This window comes from Moschus berezovskii, chromosome 4, assembly GCF_049115385.1.
Source record: "Moschus berezovskii isolate FMDL1 chromosome 4, NW_MosBer_1.0, whole genome shotgun sequence".
Taxonomy (NCBI): Eukaryota; Metazoa; Chordata; class Mammalia; order Artiodactyla; family Moschidae; genus Moschus; species Moschus berezovskii.
In genome coordinates this window covers 79,175,831-79,191,076 of record NC_142463.1, presented here as the reverse complement: position 1 = coordinate 79,191,076, position 15,246 = coordinate 79,175,831, and the positions used below count along the sequence as shown (strand labels likewise).

At 38.5% G+C, this 15,246-nt stretch overlaps 1 protein-coding gene across 2 annotated transcripts in view; it reads left to right on the top strand.

The window, feature by feature from the left end:
• The window catches only part of DBT (dihydrolipoamide branched chain transacylase E2), a 38,209-nt gene extending 23,287 nt beyond the window's left edge, over window positions 1-14,922 (top strand). For both annotated transcript variants that reach the window (XM_055402452.2, XM_088835514.1), the window contains 6 exons: window positions 824-1,040; window positions 2,437-2,603; window positions 6,740-6,817; window positions 8,511-8,702; window positions 8,825-8,896; window positions 13,107-14,922. In XM_055402452.2, the coding sequence (XP_055258427.1) occupies window positions 824-1,040; window positions 2,437-2,603; window positions 6,740-6,817; window positions 8,511-8,702; window positions 8,825-8,896; window positions 13,107-13,274 (894 nt within the window). In that variant the 3' untranslated portion in view covers window positions 13,275-14,922. The remainder of the gene's footprint in view (window positions 1-823; window positions 1,041-2,436; window positions 2,604-6,739; window positions 6,818-8,510; window positions 8,703-8,824; window positions 8,897-13,106) is intronic.
• Window positions 14,923-15,246: the final 324 nt, after the last annotated feature.

Sequence of the window (15,246 nt, the reverse complement as noted above, 5' to 3'; positions counted from 1 at the left end):
AAGTCACATTCTAAATATGCCTCAATAAAGTTCATTTCAGTGTTTTGTACTGATCTTTCTAAAACAACATCAGGAAAAAACTAATTGACAGAGTTTTTTGTTTTAAATTAAACTTTTTATTTTATATTGGAGTGTGGCCAATTAATGATGTTATGGTAGATATAGGTGGACAGCAAAGGGAGTCAGCCATGCATATATATGTATTCATTCTCCCCCAAACTCCCTCCCATCTCGGCTCCCACATATCACTGATCAGAGTTCTCTGAGCTATGTATTAGGTCTTTGTTGATTATCTATTTTAAATATAGCAGAGTGTGGCTGTTACAGAGAGCTTTTGTTGGATCATTATTTTAGTCATTGTGGATATGCTGGTACCCAGGGTCAGAAACATTGGTCTGCATTTGTTACAGTGTTTAACTCTTCTTTAAATGCTCAGTTCTTCTTATGTAGTCTTCAGGAAAAGGAAAAAAAAAAATCCAATAAGAATTGTGCAAGAGATTTAGAAATAGTTGTTTAAAAATATATTTTCAAAAGTAGCTATATACAATGTAGATATTACATTGTTACTACATGGGTAAATGAACAGTATGTAGAAAAGTAACAGATGACCAGTGTAGTTTATAGTATTCTATTGAGATGATGAAAAAGTTATAATTTATAGTGTTCTGTTAGGATTAAAAAATTGTTATTTCCTTATACTCATTTATTGACCAGAGATACTGTACCTTCAGTTCATTTAATTCTACTTAGAGACCATAATGATGGATTTATTTATTTTTAGGTAGTTTTAATTTCAGCATTAAAAATGTGTCCTTTTTTTTAGATTAAGCTGAGTGAAGTTATTGGCTCAGGAAAAGAAGGCAGAATACTTAAAGAAGATATTCTCAACTATCTGGAAAAACAAACAGGAGCTATACTACCTCCTTCACCTAAAGCTGAAATTATGCCACCTCCACCAAAACCAAAAGACAGAACTATTCCTATTCCAATATCAAAGCCTCCAGTGTTCACAGGCAAAGACAGAACCGAACCCGTGAAAGGTAATAATAACAGTAATGTAAAGGAATAGTGCCATTTATTTGGGGGGAAGTTGCTTCAGCATTATGAAATTATAATTTTTCTAGGAAAAGCTTTAATATATACTGATAACTTTTGAGGAGTAATATGTTAGCAGGTTTCTTAGTATATAAACTTGTCTACAGATAATTTCTCTGTTTTAAGACTTGCTCAGTTCAGTTCAGTCACACAGTCATGTCTGACTCTTTGTGACCCCATGGACTACAGCATGTGCCAGGCTTCCCGATCCATCACCAACTCCTGGAGCTTGCTCAAACTCATGTCCATTGAATCGATGATGCCATCCAACCGTCTCATCCTCTGTCTCTCCTTCTCCTCCTGCCTTCAATCTTTCCCAGCATCAGGGTCTTTTCCAGTGAGTCAGTTCTTCGCATCAGGTGCCCAAAGTATTGAGCTTCAGTATCAGTCCTTCCAATGAATATTCAGGGTTGATTTCCTTTAGGAATGACTTGTTTGATCTCCTTGTAGTCCAAGGGACTCTCAAGAGTCTTCTCCAAAACCACATCAGAAGCATCAGTTCTTTATAGTCCAACTCTCACATCCATGCATGACTACTGGAAAAACCATAGCTTTGACTAGAAAGACCTTTGTTGGCAGAGTAATGTCTCTGCTTTTTAATATGCTGTCTAGGTTGGTCATAGCTTTTCTTTCAAGGAGCAAGCTTCTTTTAATTTCATGACTGCAGTCACCATCTGCAATGATTTTGGAGATAATTTTTCTGTTTGAAGACTTGTTCGGGATATTTTAAATATTTATTATCTTTTGTTAGATTTCAAAACAAGTACTTTTGATTTATATACAAACTCTTAGGATGATTAACTTCCAGAAGTGACTTTGCAAGAAAGCCATTGTGTAAATACGTGGCTTGCATCCTTTTGAATTTTTTATACACTACAGCTTGGAAAGCAGTTACCTATTTTATTGGGCTTTCCAGGTGGTGGTATTGGTAAAGAATCTGCCAGTGCAGGAGACATAAGAGACACAGGTTCAATCCCTGGGTAGGGAAGATACCCTGGAGGAGGGAATGGCAACGTACTCCAGCATTCTTGCCTGGAGAATCGCATAAACAGAGGAGCCTGGCAGTCTACAATCTGTAGAGTTGCAAAGAGTCAGACGTGACTGAAATGACTTAGCAACACTCACCTGTTACATATTACACTTGACACTGATGTTGTGCTACAGTCCATGCTTCAGCATTGAAATTAGTGGCTTTCAAGCTATGTAATATATGTAATGAAGATGGTAGGTTCAAGAGAATGAGTTTGATTGAGAGTAAGTGACATTAGAGAACCTTCTATTATAGTTGTTGAAGGTATCAGGGGTTTTAAGAATAAAAACAAATATGTGTGTCTCTTCTAGGCTTTCACAAAGCAATGGTCAAGACCATGTCTGCAGCCCTGAAGATACCTCATTTTGGGTATTGTGATGAGGTTGACCTTACTGAACTGGTTAAGCTACGAGAAGAATTAAAACCCATTGCTTTTGCTCGTGGAATTAAACTTTCCTTTATGCCCTTCTTCTTAAAAGTAAGATTTTATTCATTTCAAGCAAGGCTTGAGTAAGACATATAAATTTTGTTTTGCAGATATGCAGTGTGTTAACTATGAGTTTGAATAAAAATAATATTTCTCATGATATCACATAGTTAGAAAAATGTACAGATATACTCTCTTTGTTTCACAGAAGTTTACAAAATTGAAATTTTTTGTGTCAGATTTTTATCTACTTATCTCTTTGAACTAGGTTGGGACTGTCCTGCCAGGTAGGTAAAGCCTTTAATTCAGAAAGGATCCTGCCAGCAAAGGCCTGATTTGAACAAAAGTGAGACTCAGGATTGATTTTTCACTTTTCAATGAACATATGAGGCTTCTAGGAATCATTTCTAGGACCTTGGGACCAGTATAAAAAGAATAAGGCCATCAGATGAGCTTACACAGTTCACTAACCACTATTTAGGAAGCAGCTGCCTTCTGCCCAACTCTGTACGAAGCATGCTGTATACATGATCTCTTTTAACTATCAGAATAATGCTAATGTGTAAATATTGCTATTCCCTCTTTCCATTTAAGGAAATTGGCACTCAGAGAAGTTGACAAACTTGTCAAGGATTTATGTCTAACAAGTGGAGAAGCTAAGTTTTCATTCTGGTCCATTTTTCTAAAAAAGTGTGCACTGTTGTCTCTAACTCCAGTGTGGCTTCCCACAAGTGCTTTGCACACTGTACCAAGACTGTTCCCCCATAAATCAAATTACTGTATTATCCCCTGGTTCTTTTCAGTGGTTCCCTTTCAGGACTGCCTTCAGGGTAGTTTGTAAATGCCTTATTGTGGCATAACAGAATATTTCTATGAGCCTTTGCTGCCCACTTTCATGTCTTCTCTCTCAGTCACCCCCCTGCTATAGTCAGATTAAGCTATGTGTGACTCCTGGAATATACAACTCTACCTGAAGTACTGCCTCCTCCCTGGATCAAATGCGTGTACATCCTAAACACCAAACTTTATTCCAGTGCAGCCTCCTACAAAAGCTGGTGGTTATCATGCTGCTGCTGCTGCTAAGTCACTTCAGTTGTGTCCGACTCTGTGCGACCCCATAGACGGCAGGTCACCAGGCTCCCCCGTCCCTGGGATTCTCCAGGCAAGAACACTGGAGTGGGTTGCCATTTCCTTCTCCAATGCATAAAAGTGAAAAGTGAAAGTGAAGTCACTCAGTCGTGTCCAATTCTTCACGACACCATGGACTGCAGCCTACTAGGCTCCTCTGCCCATGGGATTTTCCAGGCAAGAGTACTGGAGTGGGATGCCATCGCCTTCTCTGGGTGGTTATCATAGCCTTTTGTTTCTCATTGCAGCTTACCTCAGTGTATTGAAAGTATTTATACTCAGTTGTCTCTTCACTGATGCTGAGTCTTGTAAGACAGAAGCTGTTCTCTTGTATCTCCATCTTTTTAACAACTACCCAAACGAGGAAAGAGATGCTCTATAAACATGAGATGTAGTAGGTGCCAATAATGAGGGATCTAGACTATATTACAGCTCTGAGGGTCATCTGTAGAGGCACAGCAGTTGACACTCGTGGATGAGATCACTCAAATTATGTGCAAAGGAGAAGAAAAGAAGGCTCAGTGTTTTCCATCAGTGTTTAACAGGTAGATAGAAGTTGAGTTGCCTACGCGGTGGCAGAGAGTGAGTGGGGTCAGTGGTTTGATGATAGCAGAACCAAGAAGTCACTTAAAAGTCAAGTGTGTCTATTGCTGAATGACACACCCCAGATTTGATGGTTTGAAACAGTTAGCCATTTATTATTTCTCGTGGGTCTACAGTCTATTTCTCTGTAGTCTACAATCTACATTTATTATTTCTCATGAGCACAGCCAGTCTGCTGATCTTGGCAGAGCCCACTCATATGTCAGCAGACAGCTAGTACGTTGGCTACGGGGTCAGCTGCTGTAGGATGACCTCAGTGAGCTTGACTCATTTCTCTTCCCGTGTCTCTCCTATCTGCCGAGTATACCAGCCTACACATGGGCTCAGTACTGGCAGATGAAGAGAGGAAGCAGAATGTAAGCACTTTCCCCAAGGTGCACTGTACCTAGTTTGTTTTTAATTCACCGACCAAAGCGAGTCACATAACTTAGCTCAGAATCAGCTTGCAAGAGCACTGCCAAAGGATTTGTATATGGAGGCGTGCAAGATTCGGGCTTTTGATTCAGCCTCCCACACCAAGAGATAAGAAAAGGTCAACCAGAACTTACTAAATAAAGTATTGCTGAGGTTGAAGCTTGGTTGCTGTTAGTTGGGTTTGGGGAATGAAAGAAATTGAGGAAGAGGAGACCCTGAAAAAATATGTTAAGGCAGACAGGTTATAGGTACAAATGACAGTTGAAGTATTGTTCAGGGGAAAAAATGACCTCGTATCTGTGGACACATACCTTGTTTTTCCTTTTACAAAATTTGGATTATACTCAAAATATTGTATGTAATGTATAAGAGAAGAAGAACTAAAGAGCCTCTTGACGAAAGTGAAAGAAGAGAGTGAAAAGTTGGTTTAAAACTCAACATTAAGAAAACTAAGATCATGGCATCTGGTCCCATCACCTCATGGCAAGTAGATGGGGAAACAAAGGAAACAGAGGTTTTATTTTGGGGGGCTCCAAAATCACTGCAGATGATGACTGTAGCCATGAAATTAAAAGATACTTGTTCCTCAGAAGAAAAGCTATGACCAAGCTAGACAGCATATTAAAAAGCAGAGACATTACTTTACCGACAAAGGTCTATCTAGCCAAAGCTATGGTTTTTCCAGTAGTCATGTATAGATGTGAGAGTTGGACTATAAAGAAAGCTGAGCACTGAAGAATAGATGCTTTTGAACTGTGGTGTTGGAGAAGACTCTTGAGAGTCCCTTGGACTGCAAGGAGATCCAACCTGTCCATCCTAAAGGAAATCAGTCCAGAATATTCATTGAAAGGACTGATGCTGAAACTAAAACTCCACTACTTTGGCCACCTGATGCGAAGAACTGACTCATTGGAAAAGACCCTGATGCTGGGAAAGATTGAAGGCAGGAAGAGAAGGAGACCACAGAGGATGAGATGGTTGGATGGCATCACCAACGTGATGGACATGAGTTTGAGTAAGCTCTGGGAGTTGGTGATGGACAGGGAAGCCTGGCGTGCTACAGTCCATGGGGTCACAAAGAGTCGGACATGACTGAGTGACTGAACTGACTGAACTGAATGGATTTTTTTTTTAAATAAAGAAGATTAAAGTTATAGTTATCAAATCAAATGCTTTACAAAACTCCTTAACTTTCCAGTTCAGGGATATGATTTCTTTATTTCTGTCAAGGCCACCCACCCACAGACAAAAATAACACAACACAGTGCATGTAACGGATTGTTAATTGGACAAGATGCAGGTGGTGGGGGAAGGAATTCCTTTTACCGTCAATCTTAAGCATTTTTATTTTTTTAGTTTTTAAACTGATTGCAAGGCATGACAACCAAATGCGATGTCTGACTTTGATTATATCCTGAATGGGCAGAGAAACAGCTATAGAGAACATTGTGGAGACAGGGAAATCTGAATATGGACAGAAGAGAAAAAAGGAGAAGACAGAGTGGGAAGACAGAAATGCCATCAATTTGGGGAGACGAGCTCTAAAGGCAGTGTTTGCATCAGCTCTGCCCTTCTCTTGGCCAGGGACACCAGCTACAACACTAGCTTTTCAAATCCTTGTCACTTATTCTTTCTACACAGGGAAATAATTAACTGCTTTTTCAGGTTTTAATTCAAAATGTTTCTTTGAACTGCAGGTTTTCTTCTCATGGAAATCTTAACACTCTACCTGTAAAGGAGGAAAACACGAGAATTTAGACTTTTCTTTTGGTGTTTTGGTCAATCTTCGTAGTTATTTTGAAAATCGCCTTAGTATGTACAAGCTACCTTGACTATCTTTTGTTCTTAATTGATAAAGGTAACCTAGTTCCACATTTCTGGACGATAAGTTAGGATTAATATGCCTGGTACATGTAGACTTGCGATTAAACTCAACTTACAGAAAAATTCTCTCCCTCCATCCTTTCACCTCGTAACACTTCAAATCTCCTATCCTTTCAGAGTTAAAAGTGTTAATGTTTCATTTTCTCCCTGTTAAACAGGCTGCTTCCTTGGGATTACTACAGTTTCCTATTCTTAATGCTTCTGTGGATGAAAACTGCCAGAACATTACATACAAGGTTGGCTATGTGTTGTGAAAATATTCTGTTTAAATAAAAGTGCAAATGTGCTTCTAAGTTAATAATTAACAACACTCTTCAGATATGCAGATTTCCATTTTTAACCCCTTTTGGTTTTCTGGTTAGAATATTGGAAATACACAGCTGTGAGGCAGTGGGTTACATTTTTCACACTATACACATTCCCCTCAAACAGAAGAGAGCTTGAAGTGGAATTCCTGCAGCTTTAAAAAGCAAGACTCCAGAGGGGTCAGCATTTAGAGTCTGGTGGTCCCAGCAAACCAGTGTTGCCAACATCATCTTTGCCAAAAGGGCCTTTGGGTCCTAGACAAAGCTTGGCTGCTGGCTTCACTCCTGCTGACAGCTGAGAAGCATCTGTCTTCCGTCTACTCTCATGTCCCAAGTTTTGTTTTCTTGCTATTTTTTTAAAATTCTGTTTTAAACTGCATGTTTTGTAAAATAAAAAAAAAATATTAAAAAAAATAAAATAAAAAGCAAGACCAACTTAAACGAGCAAATTAATGAAAGTTTAAATTCCGTTGAGTGAACTCTTCTGTTTGGAGTGAAAGTTTGTGAAGACTGAGAACTCTTTTGAGGATGCTGGCTCTTCCTTATTATTCTTATTAGAAATATACAACCAAGAAGTGAGCTTTATATTCTGGCGGGGTGGGGTAGAATCTAAAATCTTTCCATATGATTAATTCAGTTTTCTCATTAAGTATATACTTGTTGCAAATAATTCAAACCAGAAAATATTGATATTTACTTCAGTCCTGTGACCCTGAGATAACTAACTGTTTATGCTGAGATGAATGTCTGTCTAGGATTTTATTTTTATACAGCTAAAAAATATATGGAATTCTATACATAATATATATGTAATATTATAGTTTTTTAATTAAAGTCTTCTTTTAACTATTTTATTTTCCATATATTTTAGACATCATTGTATGTTGATAAATACAGCAATATCATGTTTAGCCAGTGCCTTACTGACAAACATTTTGATCATGTGCAGTTTCTCTCTTAGAAATAATCTGACTCAACATCTCTGTGCATCTCTACATACTTCTGCATTTATCCCCTTAGCACACATTTTTGTAAATGTTGGTACCTTATGTTAAATGTTCTCCAGGGAGTCTATGCCAGCTTACACTTCCACTAACAATGTATGAAAATAATCTGTTGCTCTAGTTTATCTTTTTCAAAAAACCTTTAAAAATCATTCCTTTCAAGTCATCACTGGACTTCCCTGGTTATCCAATGGATAAGAATCTGCCTACCAATGCAGGGGATATGGGTTCAGTCCCTGATTCCATATGCCACGGGGCAACTTAAGCCCGTTATCACAACTATCGAGCTTGCACTCCAGAGCCTGCTAGCAACAACTGCTGAAGCCCACGTGCCCTAGAGCCTGTGCTCTGCAGCAAGAAAAGCCACCACAATGAGAAACCCATTCACCACTAGCAGAGAGTAGCTCCCATGCTCACTGCAACTAGAGAAAGCCTGCGTATACCAGTGAAGACCTAACACAGCCAAAAATGAATAAATATAAATGAAAAGTTTTTAAAAATTACTATCAATCTAGTGAAAATAGACTTTGATAGTTAAGTTCATAAGGCAGTGAGGGTTGAGCCCTTCTTTTCTGTTAGCCTGTGAAAGGGCTACTATATAATTGTTTGCTTGTTTTTAGGCTTCTCATAACATTGGAATAGCAATGGATACCGAGCAGGGCTTGATTGTACCTAATGTGAAAAATGTTCAGATCCGCTCCATATTTGAGATCGCCACTGAATTGAACCGCCTCCAGAAATTGGGATCTGCGGGTCAGCTCAGCACCAATGACCTTATAGGAGGAACGTTCACTCTTTCCAACATTGGATCGGTGAGTAATAGCAGTAACTTAAGAATTGTGATCATATGCTCAGTTAAAAATAGAAACTTTCATTTGCCATTTGTTCCTCAAAAGCTTAATTTCTCTACTCTTACTTTTTTTCTTTTTTCTAGATTGGTGGTACCTATGCCAAACCGGTGATACTTCCACCTGAAGTGGCAATTGGGGCCCTGGGAACAATTAAGGTATGTTTGTTAAATAGTTGACAAAAGAGTTTAAGCAAATTGAGAGAGTGAAAACAGTAACTATTTCTGAGGTTTTCCCCCCTCACTTTGTAGGTTCAAGTATGGTATTGGACTTAATAAACCTGTTATTTCTTCAGAAGAACTAGGCCTACACTACTCTGTAGAGTAAATACTCGTGATCTGGATCATTTCTGTATGGATCAACCATTGTGGATTATGCCAGGCACAAATGTATGTGTTTATGAGTAATCACAAATGTAGCCAGTCTGAATCTATCAAAATATCTTAATTTCAGAATGCCAAAGAATAACAGTAAGACAATCCAAATTATTATTTATAATGGTGAGAAACCACTGAGAACAGTTTTCTCAGACTTTGCTCTGTTCAAGAGTCATTGGGAATGCTAGTTAAGAATGCAGATTTCTTGGCCTTGGAGACAGAGCCTCCAAAACTTACATATTAAACAAGGACACAGGTGGTTCCAGCATGAGTGAACTATGGCCCTATTATAGGAGACTGACTTAGAATAAGAACTGCGATGATTCTTAACTCTGGTTACACATTAGAATCATCTGGAGGGCGTGAAAAAAATGCCCAAGCTCACCCTGTACCAATTGCACCAGAATTTGGGGGCCTTGGGCTTGGGCATCCCCATTAATTCAGGGTTGAGAACCACCAGAGTTAAAGAAATAAGCTCATAGATACCATTTCAATGCCTCCATTATTAAATTTCATTGTCACTACATAAACCCTGATTTTGATCTTCATGTTTTCAGAAGAACCTTTCTTCTCTGTATTTGTAATGCTTCCACATGGAGCATCTCTTAGACTTGTTTTTTATGAGTTTATTACTTTCACGTCGGCATCCAAAACATTCACAGAAACTTGCACTCAGCCTTTGATTTGTTTTCTAGCGGGTGGTACTTTGGCTGCTAAGTTGCTCCCTCTTGTAGCTCTGTTTTCCCTCTGGCACACAGAGGAGATGGGGAGAAAAAAATAAGAACACATACATGACACTGTTCCGTCCAAATCAGGAGTTTCTCTAAGGGATAACTTATTATTATCACTCATTCGCCCTCCAGCAAGAATTCACTATTTGTTTCTCACTAATTTCTGACCTTTTTCAGTTTATAAACAAGCCATCATCCCTATCTGACAAAGTTTTGCTTTCCCATCTCCTCTGAAAGTGATTTGTTTTCTTCTGAACTATACATATAGATATGTTCTTGTGGTAAACTATACACAACAAAGTTTACCATTTTAATCATTTTTAAGTATATGGTCGCAGCAATAGTTTCATTCACATTGTTTGCAGTCATCACCACTATTCATCTGCAGAGCTAAGTTTTATCATCCCAAACTGAAATTCTGTATGCATATACTACATTTTGTTAATCTATTCATCTCCAGTGAATATTTGGGCTGTTTCCATTTTTTCAGCAATTGTGAATAATGCTGCTATGAACACTGGTGTACAGTGATCTGTGTGAGATGTATTTTTTTCAGAATCATCTTACCCAAGGTTTTCTCAGGCTATGAAGTATATCTCTTAGAGGATAAATCTTCATAGCGACTTAATAGAGCTGCTAATCTTTGTTGGGTAGGGACAAATAATATTTCATTTTTTTCTCCCTTTGTGTCATCTCTCCTTTGCTATTTTCTGTTTTCATTGTAAATTTTAAACTGTCACTAAATAGTCTTAAAACATGAAATCCTCCACATTTCTCAGTTCTCAGTCCTTATCTTTCTTGACCTATTAGCTACACTTAAGTTGATCAATACCACCTCCTTGGAAAACCTTTTTCATTGTGACATGAAGAAAACCTTGCTGGTCTGTTTTCTCCCTGTCTAGTGCCTATTCTGAGTCTCCTTTGCCCATACCTCCTCATCTCCCAATTTCTAAATGCTGGAGTACCCCTGGGCTCAGTTCCAGCCCTTTTCTTTGTCTGATCCAGTCTCAGGGGCTTTAAATACCATTTAGATGCTGATGGCTTCCAAGTTTAGATCTCCAGACCAGATCTCTCCTTTGAACGCCAAACTCATCTTTCCTGCTTCAAAGTCTCGTAAAGCATCTCCAGTTTCCTGCTTCTTCCCTTACCACCCATCCTCACACATGCTCCTCCTGAAGTCGTCCCCTTTCAGTGACTGGCCCTTGCGCTCAGAAACTTCCAGTGGCTTCTCACCTCACTCCAAAGTGAAGGGAAAGTAGCTGCAGTGGCCTGCATGGCCCTAGGCTGCTGCCACTCAGTGTGAGGGAGACTCATGTCAGTCCATGACTGTCATATCCGGGCTATGAAGACCTAATTATGGAAAGAGAGAAGGCAAAGAATCTGCGTGCAATGTAGGAGACCCAGGTTCAATGCCTGGGTCAGGAAGATCCCCTGGAGAAGGAAATGGCAACCCACTCCAGTATTCTTGCCTGGAGAATCCCATGGACAAAAGAGCCTGGCAGGCTACAGCCCATGGGGTGGCATGAGTCAGATACGACTTAGCGACTAAACCACCGCTAATTACAGAAAGAGGGTAGGGCTTAGAAATTTTCATTGCCAGCTCTCCCCTTTTTCTCTGAATAAAACACAGTAAGAAGTTTATTAGCTTAGGTAGAAAAGGTAGAATGGTTATAAATTAATTTGATTCATTTTAGTAAATTCAGATGATAGGCATGAAATATATAAATGGACTGTATTTCTGCCCATGAGATTCTTATATATTTTTCCCAGGAATGTTAGAATTACACTGACAAATCACAATGGAAAGATAGGCTTATTTTTGGAGAATTCTTCCAGTGTGGGTCTTTCTTTTTTTTGGCTGAGGTATGCAGTGTATGAGATTTTAGTTCCCCGAGCAGGGATCAAACCCACACTCCCTGCATTGGAAACTCAGAGTCTTAACCAATGGACCACCAAGGAAGTCACCAGTGTGGGTCTTAAATACTCAGGTCCATCAGATGTGACAGAGGCATCTTTTTAGATTTATTTCTATGGAGCTTGCCAATTTCAACAATAAGGTGTGGAGACTTACATTATCAAGAATAACAAGCTACTTACAAAAACAGATCACTTCTTTAACTGATTTGGGAATGGGGCCAATTTCCAGGGATTAATCATCACCACAGCCAAGAATAACTGACCAGGAAAGAATGATCTCCAGTTTTTTTCAGAAAGTTGTCTGCTCATTAGGTAATGTTAAGATGGGACAAAGATGGAAAGCTTTTAAACATTCCAGCTGTAATATTTAATTTAAAATATTCCATGAGGAATGCTGCCATCACAGAAGTCTGTATTAGCTGGTAGATAGCCTAGCATTTTAAAAAAAATCACTGCCTTTCGACAGAGTGGTTTTATGTCTAATGAACCTATCAATAAAAAGTGGGTCTTGTAGTTTGTACACCTTTATATTTATTTCAGTAATTCATTTTAATATATATATTTTAAAATACTTACAATGAGTTAGGGTTTTTTTAAATCTGTTTTTTAAAAAATCAAAGACAGACTGGGAACCATCACTCTTGGCTTTACAACATGCCCCACTTTCAGCCTGCTCCCTCTGTGACCTCACCTCCCAACTCTCACCTGGCCCCCCCACTGCAGCCGCCTTGCTGATTCTGCTGGTCCTCCAGTGCTCCAGCCAAGCTTCCCCTCTGTCTTTCCAGGTGTCCAGATGGCTAGCTTCCTCACTGCCTACAGTGAGGACACCTTCTTAGTGAAGCCTTCCCTGCCTGCCTGTCCAAAAAAATGCAACTTCTCCCCTATTCCCACCTCCTGCCTACAATCTCTCTCTCTGTTCCAAAGTGCTTTACTTTTTTCCTTTGCCCCTTTAACTATTTAACACTATATAATAAAATGTTTGCTCCAAGATGGTGAGCATTGTTATTTGTTTTATTCATTTTTATCCCCAGAGTCTAGAAAGTACCTGGTACATGGTAGGTACTCGGTAAATAGCTGTTAAATAATTGAGAAATCTGAAATGAAATTTACCGGACATGTAGAAATTATACAGGGGACAGGAAATACCTTGGAGAAACTCTGAAAGCTTGAAGCACACACTCACAAAAATGGGAAAGGTAGGAGTCAGCATTTTCAAAAGTTACTTGGGATGCCCACTTCTGTGTTATAGGGAGGGAGATTTGCATAATCTTTCAGCATTGTTGTTGCTAGAGCTTACTTTGTGCAAGTGAAGGCTAACTCTTTATTCTTTTCCTTATTTGTAGGCCCTTCCCCGATTTAACGAGAAAGGCGAAGTCTGTAAGGCCCAGATAATGAACGTGAGCTGGTCAGCTGATCATAGAATAATCGATGGCGCTACAGTGTCACGCTTCTCTAATTTGTGGAAATCCTACTTAGAAAACCCAGCTTTTATGCTGCTAGATCTGAAATGAAGATTGATCAGACATCCTTGAACTTTCTGAGCTTCCAAAGAACGCGTAGAGCCCAGCTGCGCAGCACACGTTCCTCATTGCAGTTTGTATTGTAAATGATTGTAATGTATGATTACGGTTCTGAGGCACAAAGTGGATCAACTCTTCTGTTAGGCTTTTACTGAAAAGGAGTAATGGTGTACTAGTTCTCCCAGGGCTGTCACATTTTATAGGTCATAGTATGACTCTTCGGAGAAGGCAATGGCAAGCCACTCCAGTACTCTTGCCTAGAAAATCGCATGGACAGAGGAGCCTGGTAGGTTGCAGTCCATGGGGTCGCTACTAGTCGGACACGACTGAGCGACTTCACTTTCACTTTTCACTTTCACACATTGGAGAAGGAAATGGCAACCCACTCCAGTGTTCTTGCCTGGAGAATCCCAGGGACGGCGGAGCCTGGTGGGCTGCCGTCTATGGGGTCGCACAGAGTCGGACACGACTGAAGTGACTTAGCAGCAGCAGCAGCAGCAGTATGACTCTTAATATGGTGCTGAGGTCTTTGTGTCCATGGATTGAAACTGGCAGGAACAACACAATGAATATTACTGACAGACAGACAGCCATATACAGTATTTGCCCTATTTTTTCTCTCTCTTTTTAAAATTTTATTTTAAACTGACTCTTAATGAAACTTAGAGAGTTTCATTATACTTAGTTGGGAAAAGGAATTTATATGCAAATATATTTTCTATTTCCCCACAATAATGCAAATTATTTTATAAAGTGCAATTATATTTTCCTTTTAAGATATCCAGGAGTCTGTTGTTCTGTAGCTGTTATCATCTGTAAATGTCTTATTTGTATAATGTCTTTTAAAAGTGAAAATTATAAGCTAATCTTAAAATGTCCAATTACAGTTTTGTAACCTATAAGTCCATTGAAAGTATTTGTTTAAAGTGGATAAACTTTTAGAATTTTGGTAATGTTTTAGTGTTTTACTGGGAGAAATTTCACCTTTACAACCTTGCTTCATTGTGAGGGAGGTACTTGAAATGTAGCAGTCACTGCTGTATCTTTCATTCAGAAATCCATTACCTTTTAATTTTATTTTTATACTTTCTTGGTCTTCAGCTAAAAAGGACAGACTAAGAAATTAGAGTCTATTCCATTTTCCATATCCTGAGAAAGAATTTGAATCAGGGGAGAGAGAAGACTAATGGGTAATTATGGACATTAAAATAAAATAATAAATTTTGCACAGAAATAAAGGTATCCTCATGATCATTTTTTTAGAGGCCCACTTGAATCAGAAATCAGGTTGTTTCTGATATTGTCTAAGTGAATACTGTATGTTCAAGTGAAGTTTTGTGACAGAAAAAGTTGTTTTAATGTCTTTTTGATTGTTTTCAAAATGGAAATCATGTGTAAACCAGAAAATAATGGATCTAATGAATGTTATTCTTTTTAAAATTCAGATAATATGAAGAGTTGCAAAGAAAATAAAATCATCCGTAATCCTACCGCTATTAACAGTTAGATCAAGATATCTGTATACATAGCTGTTCTTTTTATGAAAATGAGGTTTTGCTGTATCTATTATTTTATAATTGGATTTTTAATTTAACATTATATTATCAGTCAATAAATGATTCTATATTATCCTTTTAAATGGCTGCATAGTATTCTATTATTTACATTTGTTATACATCTAAATATTAAACATCTACTGTATACTAAGTGTGGTGCTAAGCAATGGGTATACAATGCCTATCCTCATGATTCTTGCCTTCATTGGGCTTACAGTCTAGGGGGGAGACAGATACTTAATAATCATAAAAATAAGGATATAATTAACCTCTAAGGAAGAGAAAAGGAAGAGAAAACAGAATGCTATAAGAGCATCTAGTAGAGGTTATTGATCTCATCTGGGAAAATCAGGAGAGGGTGTACCGTAAGTTAACCAATTCTGTATTGATGGCATTTACAGAACTTT